The 14,959-nt window shown below is 38.2% G+C and overlaps 1 protein-coding gene across 1 annotated transcript in view; it reads right to left on the bottom strand.

Moving 5' to 3' along the window:
• Positions 1–14,959, bottom strand: part of ints10 (integrator complex subunit 10) — a 63,873-nt gene that overhangs the window by 45,346 nt on the left and 3,568 nt on the right. Inside the window, exons 2-6 of the mRNA XM_048609914.1 lie at positions 11,894–11,961; positions 10,452–10,555; positions 5,549–5,688; positions 1,463–1,544; positions 621–761 (exon numbers count right to left, since the gene is read on the bottom strand). Coding sequence (XP_048465871.1) covers positions 621–761; positions 1,463–1,544; positions 5,549–5,688; positions 10,452–10,555; positions 11,894–11,961 — 535 coding nt within the window. The remainder of the gene's footprint in view (positions 1–620; positions 762–1,462; positions 1,545–5,548; positions 5,689–10,451; positions 10,556–11,893; positions 11,962–14,959) is intronic.

Here is a 14,959-nt window from a genome sequence, read left to right as displayed (position 1 = left end):
GTTCAATGGATAAACCGCTGTCAATTTCCCTAAGCCATCAAACCACTTGTACTTCTCCTGGTTGCCAATCTTTCTAACCTATGCAAGTGCTGCAGTCCACCAAAAACATTCTGACGAAAGGTCATTGGACTCAAAACATTAACTGTTTTCTCTCCACAGATGCTGTCAGAATGGCTGAATTTCTCCAGTAATTTTTGTTTCTGTGTGTTTTAAAAACAAACATTCACAAACGAGAGAAATGTCACCATGGTTAGTCATGAAGCAGACAGAAACCCTTCCCTTTCTTCTGGTGGACTTCAGACCAGAGTAGTAATTCTCACTAGTAGTTGCTCTTGGTTACTTCTGCAATACTATCAAGTATGGATTAAGGCAAAGGCCTTGATAGGTCATCTTTTATGACGAGAAAGATTTGGATTAAGGAGGCTTAAGTGAAGGAAAGCAAAATTGAAGTCTAACTTTCCAAAAACAAAACTGTATTGGAGGTGCTTTAAAATTCTAATTACATGAGCTAATGCAATTCATCATTTAGAAGCTACACCAACTATCAAATTACTTTCGAACAGCAATTCTTTCTCTTACGACTGGTCCACAGTTACTATGCAATACTCTTAGGAGAGTACCTTGATGCTGGCCTTCCAATGAAGGAGATCTGGTGATGTAACCAATATAAAACTCTGCTGCCTTGTGGAGATACTGATATAACAGATTGGCAGGTAATCTCACATCAGGGTTATTAATAATTAGAGGAAGGACATCACATACTGTAGATACAAAAGGTACATTGTGTTAAAGAAACATTTGCATTACAAGAAAATATTGCATGTGTGATATGACATTAATGACCAACAACTGAATCATATACTGACCCACCTTCAAAGAAAAGTCTAGATTCAGCAAAGGGAAAAAATCCATGCCTTTTTATGTTAAAGGAGAAAAAAAAAATCAAGAAAGAATACTTTTTGACATCCCAGGACTTCTGATGATCCAAATTTTTGGATTATGACATGCTATTACAACATCACATGAATTGGAAATTGATGAAAGGAATCTCACTAGATTTTCAAATGGACTGGACTACAGAACCTGGCATCTCCATCAACTAAACATGCCTCATGACACAGAAGCAACCATCAGCAACCTGTACATTGGTCAGGCTCAGGTGTAATGCTTATCAAACTCCGCACACGCACACTGTATTGTAGGTGGCCATGGTAAAAAGGACTCCAACTTGTTATTCGCCTCCTCAGCACAGGAGCACTAGACTTGATGGCAGCACTGCTCTGGTTGTTATTGACTAACTCAGTATAAGACAGGGATAAGAATTGAGATTTTCTTATTCTACACAATTCAGAACCATACATGGTGTACATACCAAGAAGCCATCAGCAAGTTCCAACTCAAAAGCAACCAAAGCATTGTTATGATTCAGATATTCATATTGATATTTTTTTAACTTTCTTACCAAATAACTTCCTAAAACAGTTGACTGGAGAGTCTTGATCATCAAGGTTTTCTGCTTCCAATAGTGTTTCACCAAGGCTGACCTAAAATAAGAAGCAAAACAAACAACACAAAATATGTATCATTAGCAACTCATTCATATCCAAAAAAACTTCTTCCAAATTTTCAAACCACCTCTCTATTGTTAAAGGTTTAGCACGCATTGCATTTTTTAAAACTTATCATATATGCAGGATAGGTCACACAGTAAGCTGCACAATTATCAATACGGATGAGGAATGCCATTTTCCCCATCTAGTTCATCTTTTTATAAAAGCCCGTGACCCCTTCCCTATCACGATATCTAACCATCTCAGAGTCATAGAACTGTAAAGCATGGAAACAGACTCTTCAGTCCACCTCGTCCATACCAACCAGATATCCTAAAATAATCTAGTCCAGTTTGCCAGCATATCCCTCTAAACCCTTCCTATTCGTATACCCATCCAGATGCTTTTTAAGTGTTGTAATTGTACCAGCCTCCACCATTTCCTCTGGCAGTTCATTGCATACACACACCACCCTCTGCGTGAAAATGTTGCCGATTAGGTCCCTTTTAAATCTTACCGCTCTCACTTTAAACCTATTCCCTCTAGTTTTGGACTCCTCTAGCCTGGGGAAAAGGCCTGGTCTATTCACCCTATCTACGACCCTCGTGATTTTATAAACCTCCATAAGGTCGCCCCTCACGCTCTGTTGGGAAAACAACCTCAGTCTATTCAGCCTCTCCCAACAGCTCAAACCTTCCAACCCTGGCAACATCCTTGTAAATCTTTTCTAAACCCTTTCAAGTTTCACAATATCCTTCCTATAGCAGGGAGACCAGAAATGCACGCAGTATTTCAATAGTGGCCTAAGCAAAGTCCTGTACAGCAGCAACATGACCTCCAAACTCCTATACTCAATGCACTGACCAAAAAGGCAAGCATATCAAATGCCTGCTTCACTATCCTGTCTACCGGAGACGCCACTTTCAAGAAACTATAAACTGCACTTCAAGGTCTCTTCGTCCAGCAACACTCGCCAGGACCTTACCATTAAGTGTATAAGTCCTACCTGATTTGCCTTTCCAAAATGCAGCACCTCACATTATCTAATTTGAACTCCATCTGCCACTCCTTGGCCCATGATTTCACCGTGCCTCACAGAAACTTTTCCACAAGTCAATCTCAAAGACAAATGCTTTCTGATACGAGTCCTAAACCTGCCTTCCTTTGCCTTGAGGTCACAGTTTAGCATAAAAACTGTGCCAGATCAGCGTTTTCTATTTCACTTATACACTTCAATATATATTCCCTCTCTTATTGACGGCTTTCAAAACAGAAAAATCCTATTATCTGTAGCATTTGCTTGATTTTTTGGATCCACCTGCTTCACATTACAGGCACTTTATAATGTAGAAGGCTAACCACAAGTGATTTGGTGATTGGGAAGGAAAAAACAAATATTCAGTGGTGTGTAAGAGCATTTCTGAGCATAAAAGAAAAAAATTAAGAAGGCTATTTTTAATATGAAACTGAAGTGCTATGAATACAATTATCAATTTAGTCAGAACTAGGCGAAGGCCTACGTCATGCAGACTTTGACCAGTTCCATGAACTGTGGAAATGAAGTAGTCCAGCAACAATTAATTGTTGAATTTTTTTTTCAGCCATAAAGGCACAGGCGTGCTTGCTGACCCCGCAATTTTCAATGATTGCTCAGCCTGGTCTTGTGACCTCACTTCAACAAGATGCACAGGGCATTGGATGGAACTCAATAGCTTGCCTGTGAAATCTAAGCTTGGCCAAGGCCAGAAGCAAGGGTGTCTTATTGATAGAAATAATAGATCAACCAATGTGCTCCGTCAGCTGGTCCACAAGTCAAAATCAATTTCTTCATGTCCTGCTCTATTTCAATGTCTCTCTCTATACTAACCATGTCAATATTGTTCTTCTCATACTTTTTCCTTCGTTCACTGGCACCTTTTCTTCAATCCATTTGAAGGGATGGTGTAGCATGGAAAAGAGACGCTGAGGGCTGGTAAGGTACATTTTGCAATTGATTCCCTTAACATCTCCTACATCTACATCTTTCAGTGCAACTTCTCCCCACCATGTTGTCAATTCCCTCCCCAGTATCCACTCACAACTATAGTGACAATGCTCTTTTCCCATTAATCATATATAATAATTGTTTAAGCTCTATATATGGACTAACCCTGACATTGATACCAATGTCTAGTCACTTTCAACAATGAAAAGTCACCTTCTGTCTCTCCATTGCTCTATTTTTAAACTGCAAAAGAGGAGCAAGATACACCAACATTTTTAGAGCTGGAGGCATAAGATATATATAAAAAGTAGCAGTGAAAAAAATGTACACAGAAGGAATTTAGACAACTGGTGAAGTCCACAGTATATTACAAACAGCAAGATTTTAAAAGATACCATAATTATAGATATGAACATAATGGCCAATTAACAAAAATGGAGCACAACATAATGTTACATGACAGCTCCAAATTAAAGCAGCAAGCTACTGAAGTGTTTTGCTGAAAAAAAGCTGTAATTGAGACTGCCTAGGAACATGAAGTTGGGGTGACAAGTACAGTTAAACTAGCTATGCTGGGTTTAGCAGCCATTATACTTTAAAACCAAACTGAAAATTGCCAAAGTAACTACACATTGTCAGAGTAAACCAATTAATTTTGTAAATAAATTAGCAGTGATCAATAGCAATGTAAACTTGAAAATTGAGCACAGAGAGGAAACTGAAAATAAACCATCAGTAGCAATACCTCTCTTTGGTGAACTACATTCCTGTATATGAATCCAATTAAATTCTCCTCCATGCCTGCACACCGAGAAATAAATCTTAGACCATAAACTTCTGTTCTTCTTTCACCCATGAGAGAAAACCTAAGGAGAACAGCACAAATCCTATCCATTCTGGGATCCCCGAAATCACTGATGTATCAAATAAGTCCAATCAACATCCTCGCTCAACAAAGCTGATAAGTGAGTATCCAAACATATTATACTGCACCCCCCTCTAATATCTCTATATTCTTGCTCTGTGAAGGTTTACATTTGTCATGATACTCAAATTAAGATTTTATTAATTTTCATATAGGCTTATCATTACTTCTTGGCTTTCTTAGTTATGTGGCAAACCAAGAATTTGTTTATCTTTTCTGCAGTCTTATCAACGTTATGTGCTACCGTTATAGTCTTGCAACGTGCACCTCAAATTCATCTGCTCTTCCACAGAATCAATCCTACTTCCAATTTGAGCATGATTATTGCTGTTTCTTTTTACCAAGATATATCACTTCTCCATTGTAAGTAGGGCAGAGGCTGAAATTTTGAGGGCAGAAGATATGTGAGAAGACAAAAAGGTAATGCTACCTAATGTGGGAATGCCTGCAATTATAACATGGCAGTCAAATGTCAATATGGGCTTTTGTTACTATGTTAACACAGAGAACTGTCTTAAATTTCATTACATAGAAGAAAGTTTCACATGTATAAAAAAGGCACACAAGTCACAAGATTTTAACATAATTATAAAAGCTATATGAATTAATGGGTGCAGCCCAAAACCAAACTAAGTACAGGAACCACCCAGACATTTGAATGCTTATGTTTACAAACATCCACTTATTTTCGTATTTGGACTTTTTGCTTTGAGTGATTTTTAAAAAAATCTCAGCATAATTCCACAGTTAGACGGGATAAGGATTTTACTCAAAAATTATAATAACAATATATTAACCACATGAATTCATACCTCAGTTCAATGCATTTTGTCAATTCTTGCGCAGAGCAGAGTACAATGGTGCACTTCTTGATCAATATTTAGAGTACTATCCAGTCTGTTGGCTGATGGACACCTAACATGGTGTAACCTAGATTACATCCCAAAAGGCTGGCTGTAACAGGACTGTTTACAGTTGATAATGCAAACCATCTCTGCATTCTTAGAACACACCCATAGCAATTGCTGAAATAATGGCTTGTTAACAACACTAGGATACATTAGATCAGTATTACATGAATATACATACTCCATGCTGTACCACAGATTCTGGGAATCGTCTCAAGAGTAGCAACAACATTTCTGCTCTCTCCAGCGTGTTGAAGCATTGCTCTGTGGCTTTAAGAAGCATTTCACATTGTATTCGACCTGGAAGGGTCTCAAACAAACCTGCGAAGTAATTTAACAGAATTTCACATCTCATGTCCATTACATTATTTGTACTTCAGTATCTCAAATGATTCACACTAGGCTCACGCAGACAGAATCTGTTAGGCTAATACTTCATAAACTTTACATATTGTCAATAATTCATAATCAAAAAATGTTATCCTTATGATTCAAAGAGCACATGGCACTAGAAATGTGGATAATCTGTAACATAGAGAAGCCAGCTTGGGAATTTATGTTATATTTCAATCCACCTTATTTAAAATAGGACAATTATCTTAGGGCGTCTCAATGTTAGTTTCAAATCTAAACACCATTCAAGCCATATAAAATTTCTTTTGACTCTAAGTAATAATCTAGTTCTGTACAATGGAAGAGCAAATTCTTTCCTTTTATGAGAAAATAACATTTTAGTACAAAGATCATGCAATGGGTAGTGGAAATCTGAACTCCCACCCCTAAGCATGTAGATATTAATACAGCTGGAGTTTTGAAAGTAGAAATAAATTGTTAGGTAAGGCCATCAAATGTTATGGAGTAAAGGCAGATAAGTGGAGTTAAGGTGCAAATCTGCCATGACCTAATTAATAATCAATTTTCTGTGGCACAGTCTACAATTAATTGGAAGAACTGTTATGCCTTTTCGTTATTTTTATTGAAACAGGTTCAGAGATTACAGCATTCCCCAAAAGAAGCAAGAACAAACATTCCGTCACAGATAGCAGTGTGTTCATGTGAATGCAACTTTTTCACTATTTTTCAGTCATTGTGCATAATATTACTTCATAAAATCATAAAACATCACCATTTTCACACAGCTCAGAGACAAGCTCCACCTCCCCACTTCCCACCGTGTTCACAGATGGTGCCATTACTTAATACCAAAACGTCAAATGTTAAACAGGACATTGATCATGCAGAGATTTAGAATAAGGGGGGAGATGAATTTCACTGCTTTATCAATAGGGACACAGATTGCAATCACAACTAAGTTATATTAAACCTACATAAAGCGCTGGTCTGGTCTTAACTGCAACATCACCTACCATTCTCATAAGTAGAAGCAGTAGGCCATTTGACCCATCAGGCCTGATGAACCATCAGAAAGCTCACGTTTGTGCTGATTGTAGCCTTAAATCTATTTTCTTGCTTGTTCCCCTTAACCCTCAACTCCAATGTCAATCAAAAATCTAAGAAGCACTGTAACGGACCCATACTTTAGGAAGGATGTCGAGGTGTTTGAAATCATAAAGGAAAGATCACAAGAATGGTTCCAGGCATAATAAACTTAAATTATTCCCCACAAAGAAGGGGGACTGAACGAAGAGATTTGATGGAGATATACAAAATCGTGAGGGGTCAAGACAGAATAGGGAGAAAGAAATTGTTCCCATTGTTAAAAAATTGAGAATCAGAGGGAACAGAATTAAAGTAATAGGCAAACGAAGCAATGATAACATGAGAGAACTTTTTTTTAAAATACACAGCTAGTGGTAAGGATCAAAGTGCAGAAAGATTTATTTGAGGCATTCAAGAAGGAACTGATCATCTGAAAAGGAAAAATATTAGGGCTACTGGGAGAAGATGAGGAGTGGCACTTGGTGAATTGCTCCTTCAGAGTCACCACGAACTGAATGGCTGCCATCTGTGTTGTAACCATTCTGTGATTCTATGAATGAAACTCTAAGCTTCAAATACTTCAGTCGGAGAGGGTGGCAATAACTAAGATTATCATGTTGTGACACAGGTACTTAATTTGACAAAGCTTTCTGTGGTGACTTTACTTTGCATACACCAAGCAACTACAGGGTTTCATGGTGCTCAATCTGTTTCATAGATATTCAACAACATAATATTTTCACTAAGTTAAATGACAAGGAGCACATCTCTAATGGCGACTTATGGATCTTTGCATTTAATCACCACCTGTTCTCTGTTGAATTACTGTGACACTTAAATATGGTGCCCACCATTACCCTAATCAAAAGGAACTACAGATACTAGAAATCAGAAGCAAAAATAGAAACTGCTAGGAAAACTCAGCAGGTCTGGGAGCATCTGCGGAGAGCAAAGCAGAACTGTCCTGAAGGAGGATTACTGGACCGAAACATTAACTCTGCTTTCCACATATGCTGCCAGACCTGCTGAGTTTTCCCAGCAATTTCTGTTTTGTCACCATTACCCTAACACTTATTTTGACAATTTAGGGACTTATTTCTTTTTAGACAAAGACAGCTCTAGCATCATCCTCTGGAAGAAGCGAGAATAACTGATGTTAACTATTGCTTTACTTACTTTCTGGCATATATGGACTGGTATTAAATTATTCGGAATCTATAACAAAACTGACGGTTATTTTTCTTAATTCAAATTTCCTTATTCCAAAATATCTAACGGTTCCTTTAAAGCATTAAGCTCCCATTTCCTTGTGTTACTTAACTTAATTGAAAGGACTGGATCGTTCAATATTTTAGCATAAGAATATTTCAAATAAATTGTTTGTATTACAAAAGTTACTGAATGTGTTAGTTAACTTTCCCAGAATCATGTCAAAACCAGCAGATGGTGCTACAGCACACAATTTCCTTACTCTGCGGAGTCTCAAAACACATACAGGAATCAGATACAAAACTGAGAACGCCACTGCACTACCTAATAGCAGCAGACAAGCAGGATTGTGGCAGTTCATATCCACATAAATACCACTGAACTACTTAGTTTGTCAAATGCAAACGACTATCTCATTTATTTGCATAAAGTCTAAATAATCATCCTTTGCAGTCAACAATGCCTTCTGCATAACTGTCATGTTACAGATACTTGCACAAAATTATTTTTGTTTCTTTGCCCGTATGAACAGGAACATCAATGAATTTACAGAAAATTCAAAACACAGTGCCACTTGTACATATGCAGAGAGTGCTCAAACTAGAATCATGGGCAAGTTTATGGCACACAGAAAACATCAATAAACCCCAGTGCACATTCCAGATCTTAGTCCACAGGCCTGTAGTTTACAGCAGTGAAACTGTACATCCAAGTGTTTTCTTATAAAATGGTAAAATTTTCTGCATCTATCATTCTTTCAGGTTATGAGTTCCAGACCCTACCATCTTCTGCATGAAACATTACTGAACTACCTTCTAACCTTTCTATCGATTATCGTATATCAATGCTCCCTGGTTACTGATCTCACTGCTAATGGAAATGAGTCCTTTTTATCTACTCTATCAAGGCTGTTCATAATTTTCTACACCTCAATGAATCTTCAGCCTCCTGTACTCAAAGAAAACCACACCAGCTTCTCCAGTCTTTATTGATTGTTAAAGTTTTCCAACCCTGATAACATTTTCAACAATCTCCTATAGATGTTTCCATTAGTAGGACAGACTAGGACTTGAGGGCACAGACTCAGAGTGAAGGGAAGACCCTTTAGAACCGAAATGAGGAGGAATATCTTCAGCCAGAGGATGATGAATCTGTGGAATGTATTGCCTCAAAGGGCTGCGAAAGCCAAGTCATTCAGAGGATTTAAGACAGAGATAGATAGTTCTTGAACAAAAACAGAAGTTGCTGGAAGCTCAGCAGATCTGGCAATATCTGTGCACAAAAAAACAGAGTTAACATTTCGGGTCTGGTGACCCTTCCTCAGAACAATTCACAAATGCTGCCTGCTGACCTTCCAGCAAGTTCTGTTTTTGTTCCTGATTTACAGCATCCGCAGTTCTTACGGTTTTTATTATAGATAGTTCTTGATTGGTTCTTGACCAAGGATTACAGGGAGAAGGGAGGAGAACAGGGTTGAGAAACATATTAGCTATAATTGAATGGTGGACCACACTCGATGAGTTGAATGGACTAATTCTGCACCTATGTCTTATGGTCTTATATATCATTTCCAGGGCAATCACAGTCTTCCTGTAATGCAGTGACCAGAACTATAAAGGAACTCTAGCTGTGGGTTAACTTGTGTTTTATAAACTTCAATCACAACATCTCCTGTTTACATTATAAGTACCCTATGAATATTAAACATACAATTCATAACAATGGACACAAATAAATATTTATGTCAAAAACACTGGGCAGCACTATGCAAAAATGTTCTAGAGGACTCATGTTGAATTGCAAGTCCAGTCAAAAGGATCAAATAACTACATAAACTACAGTTAGCTAAACTCTAAGATTGTTGACTGTCTTTTACTGATGATCAACTTGCACAAAGAGGTTAGTATTTTTCTCCTAAACTGTGAGAACTTTGACAATTTAGAAATGAGATATGACACTTTCTGGAAAATTTTCAATTTGTGACCCATGGGAAAATAGGTCATTCAAGGTGGTAAATTATTCAGAAACTCATGTCTTGTTTGTATTGTAGGATACAACATGATGCAATAAACATGCTGTTTGTATTTTGAAAAACTTTCCACAGATACATTTTTTTTTAAAAACAAACTTTGTCCATGATTCCAAGTCATGCATCAATTTGAAGCAATTTACATCCAATTTGCACTCAGGCTTCCATCAGCAACAATTCTTTAGTCAGAGGGTTAGAACCATACTATATAAGGGTCGCCTGGAGTAACTCCTCCCAATTTTTTCTTTCATTCATTTCTGCCATTTAGTACCTTTCTATCTTCTGAATACTCTCCAAACAACACTGTTCACTAGCAACATCTTACAAATTCCATTTCATGGCACTCCATTCAGTAACAATAAGTTGGTTTACCTTTGTTTGACACAAAAAACAAACTTTCTTTTACCTCGTAAAAACTGTGTTTGCTTGTCCTGGGTATCATTACGCAGTGCTGCTGTAATAACATTTATTTCTCTCCATACCATTGGTTGATCAGGGAAATTTACAAACCTGATATTCAAAACAAAATAAAGTGAAATGCTTGTAATGCAAAGACTGCTAAGTCACTGTTTTGGAAAGCACACCATTTTGAAACTATAACAACTCCAGTTGTGAATTCAGATCAATTGTGTTTGGCTGAAATACATCAACCAAATTTTTTTTTAAAATGATAAATTATTCAGGATAGCATATAAAATAGTTTGATTTATAATGCTACAACAAGTACGGCGTCTCATTACCAATGTGGACATATCTAATCAGAAAATTGTGTAAGTTTCCATTTGCCTTACATGCAAAAGTAAAGGCAGAAATCAGGAGGCTGGAAAGTGAAGGAATGATGAAGCCAATACAGTTTGTGGAATGGGCAGCACCAGTCGTACAGATTGTGAAGCCTGACAGGTCCGTCTGCCTTTGCGGGTATTTCCAACTAACCGTAAGCCACTTTTCACAGCTGGATAAAGACTCGCATAGAGGATTTATATGTGAAACTGGAGATGGGTTTGGTGTGTGTGTGCGCGTGTGTGCGTGTGTGTCCTTCATGAAGCTGGACATGAGCCATGTGCACCTGCAATTGCAATTAGATGAGGATTCCCAGAAGTATGTTACAATTAATCCCCATAACCGTTTGTACCAATATACGAGACTGCCTTTTGAGGTATCAGTCTGCATTTTCCAGCAGACATTGAAGAACATTTTACAAGGTCTGCCCCAGGTCACCATTTATCTGGACGACGTGCTAATAACTGGGAAGATCTATAGGAAGCACTTAGAGAACTTGGACATTGTCTTTACACATTTCTCCCAGGCGGGCGTACCCTTTAGAAGGGGGAAATGTGTGTTCCAGACACACCAAGTGACCTACCTGGGCTACAGAGTCAACAAGAACAGGTTACACCCATTGGAAGATAAAGTCAGAGCGATCAAAGGTGCCCCGCTCCCACATCTGTACCACAGCTTCGATCTTTCCTTGGGTTAGTGAATTATTATGGAAAATTCATACATAACCTGACCTCCACCCTGGCACCTTTACATCTGCTATAGAAAAACGGTCAAGTTTCGAAATGGTCTTTTAACCAAGATGGAGTGGTGGATGCGGGCACACTTATAACATTTAAAAGACACTTAGATAAGTATGTGAATACGAAAGGTCTGGAGCAGTTTAGTTTTGGATTATATTCAGCATGGATTGATTGGACCAAAGGGTCTGTTTCCATGCTGCATGACTCTATGAGTTGTCATCACTCTCTTGTTGTCCAAAAATATTCTATTTTTAATTCCATCCATTAATATTATAAACATCATAAATATTAAAGGCTTGTGTGAAAAGTGGTTTACTGCATTACTCACATGTCATAAAGAAGTCTTCCAGCTGAAGCCGTTCTCTCAGCATTTCGTTCAATCATGTACATTTCATACTAAGGAGAGAAACTATTGCATATTAAACACAGAAATCCAGGGAACTAATCAGTTTAGATTTGATTTCATAAAAGCGTTATTCAGCTCTAGCTCAACAATATTTTGGAGATGAAGCAAAGCACCCTGCCCAAGCCACTGTGTGACAATGGGAAAAAAAAATATCAAATTCTAAACATGGAAGTGAAATGGGCAATTTCACAGTGATCTCAGGAACCATTTAAATTAAGCTAGATTTATGCATGATCATATGCCAGCCACTTTTTAATAAATCATCTCACCCAGTTTTTATTTTGTCATTTGGATCTAGGCTTAGCAAACTCTGAACTATACAATAACAGCCTGGATTCTATAGTCAGCAATGAAGTAAAGCAGGCATCACTGATTCACGACGACAGCTGCCCCAAAGATCTATTGATCTCAGTGGTGTGGATTTTTCCTTTCCAAGTGTTAATTTCATTCTTTGGTGTAATTTCATTCTGGCATTTGCTTTGTTTTTTTTCAAAACCAGCCCACATTGAAGAATTCTCAAGGACAGAAAACACAGAAATAACAAAGTTTTTTTTATAAGTCACTTTTTATAATTTTAACACAACTGAAATACAGATAGGGACATAGACATGGATAAGTTAGAGATGGAAATATCAAACTTTAAAAAGAAATCAATGGAATGGCATGAAGCTATTTCACATTCTACAAAAACAAATTTTCAGGCTCAAGAGGGTGTTTGGAAGTAATTATGAATTAGTACATCATTAAAAACTGTTCAATGGTTGACTTTTTCCAAGAGTTCTTTAAAGCAAAAATAATAATGAAAAAGTGGAAGATCACATTAAATCAGTGATTTCAAATAGATTTCTATCTGCAAAGACCTCAACAGGATACCCTGTGCACTGGCAAAAAAAAAATCACTAAGAACAGAAAGCACCAACAGTTTTTCTGTCATTATAACCAAAAAGTCCAGGCTAGCAAAGCATATTGAAACTTGCTTTCCATTTCTACTTATTGTTAACAGTTATAAGTTATTCAGAGATCTGTGCATTTCATAAACCAAAAGATGAAGTATGCCTCTGAATAATCACCTTAATATAAATACTGAATGCACATATCACAATGTGTGACTGTGATCTTCAGTTATGTTGTTCAGTGTTAATTTTCTAGTATTTTGCCTGTCAAAATTGAAAACTTACGTTCATGACCAGATTATCTATTGCTGATCACAGAACAGATGGTTAAAAGTGGTTATTGCTAGCTATTTGAATAAGCTTCCATTCTTGCAAGGCGTCTCTGATGATTGTTCCAATGGAATAAAAATCATTAATTTAATCTCTGTTGAGTGAAGAACTAGGTTCATTTTGTCCAGCTGCATTTTTTCTAACTTCATTGACAAAATGTAGGCAGTTAATTGAACAACATTTATTGCCTACTCCCTTAACCCCAGTTGCCCAGAGGGCAGTTAAGAGTCAACTATGTTGCTGTGGGTCTGGGCTCACATATAGGGCAAACCAGATAAGGATGGCAGTTACCTTCCCTAAAGGGTTTTTCCAACAATCGAGAGTTGTTTCATGGTCATCATTTGATTTTTAACTACAAATTTTTACTGAATTCAAATTCCAACATCTGCCATAGCAAGTTTCGAACCTGGGTCCCCAGAACATTATCTGGGTCTCTGGACCAATAGCCAAGCAATAACACCACTAGGCCATTGCTTCCTCCTGATAGTTATTTGAACACAGTAATTTCCTACAACCTTAGGAAACTAAGCTAATCAGAAACGATTCAACAGATTGCTCAGGAGGGAGTCAAGACATTCAAAGCAAACATGCTATGAGAGTGATATAGTGAGGATTTTTTTTAAAAATCAATAATAGATTTTCTTGCAAGCTACATTTGGGACCAAGATGAAAGTTGACTCTAGGAAATGGGTAGACTCATGTTTCTTTTTATATCTTTTGAAGTAACCAGAATCTTTTGATTATGGCTATATATTTGGCTGCTTGTGTTTAGTTTACCAGTCTGATAGCACCATGGATACAAACGTAACCAAAAAAACTGTGATAGTTAAAAACTAAAGGAATTATTTCAAGAGTCAATTTTATAGCTGCCACTTATATAGTATCCACAACTTGTAAACTGTTTTAAGTGGTGTCAAATAAAATTTGACATACAACCACGAAGATATTAGGACATGATGAAGCAGAATAACTTACAACAATTAATTTCTAAGCACAACTTTTCATAGCTCGTAGGAACTGCAGATGCTGGAGAATCCGAGACAACAAGGTACAGAGCGGGATGAACACAGCAGGCCAAGCAGCATCATAGGAGCAGAAAGGCTGACGTTTCGGGCCTAGACCCTTCATCAGAAATGGGGGAGGGGAAGGGGGTTCTGAAATAAATAGGGAGAGAGGGGGAGGCGGATAGAAGATGGATAGATGGGAGGATAGGTGGAGAGGAAACAGACAGTTCGAAGAGGCGGGAATGGAGCCAGTAAAGGTGAGTGTAGGTGGGGAGTTAGGGAGGGGATAGGTCAGTCCAGGGAGGACGGACAGGTCAAGGGGGCGGGATGAGGTTAGTAGGTAGGAGATGGGGGTGAGGCTTGAGGTGGGAGGAGGGGATAGGTGGGAGGAAGAACAGGTCAGGGAAGCGGGGACAAGCTGGACTGGTTTTGGGATGCGGTAGGGGGAGGGGAGATTTTGAAGCTTGTGAAATCCACATTGATACCATTGGGCTGCAGGGTTCCCACGCGGAATATGAGTTGCTGTTCCTGCAAACTTCGGGTGGCATTGTTGTGGCACTGCAGGAGGCCCAGGATGGACATGTCGTCTGAGGAATGGGAGGGGGAGTTGAAATGGTTCGCAACTGGGAGGTGCAGTTGTTTATTGCGAACCGAGCGTAGGTGTTCTGCAAAGCGGTCCCCAAGCCTCCGCTTGGTTTCCCCGATGTAGAGGAGGCCACAACGGGTACAGCGGATGCAGTATACCACATTGGCAGATGTGC

This window comes from Rhincodon typus, chromosome 1 (assembly GCF_021869965.1).
Source record: "Rhincodon typus isolate 14 chromosome 1, sRhiTyp1.1, whole genome shotgun sequence".
In the NCBI taxonomy this organism is placed as follows: domain Eukaryota; kingdom Metazoa; phylum Chordata; class Chondrichthyes; order Orectolobiformes; family Rhincodontidae; genus Rhincodon; species Rhincodon typus.
Note: the sequence above shows the minus strand (reverse complement) of the source record. Positions and strands in the feature narration are given on the sequence as shown.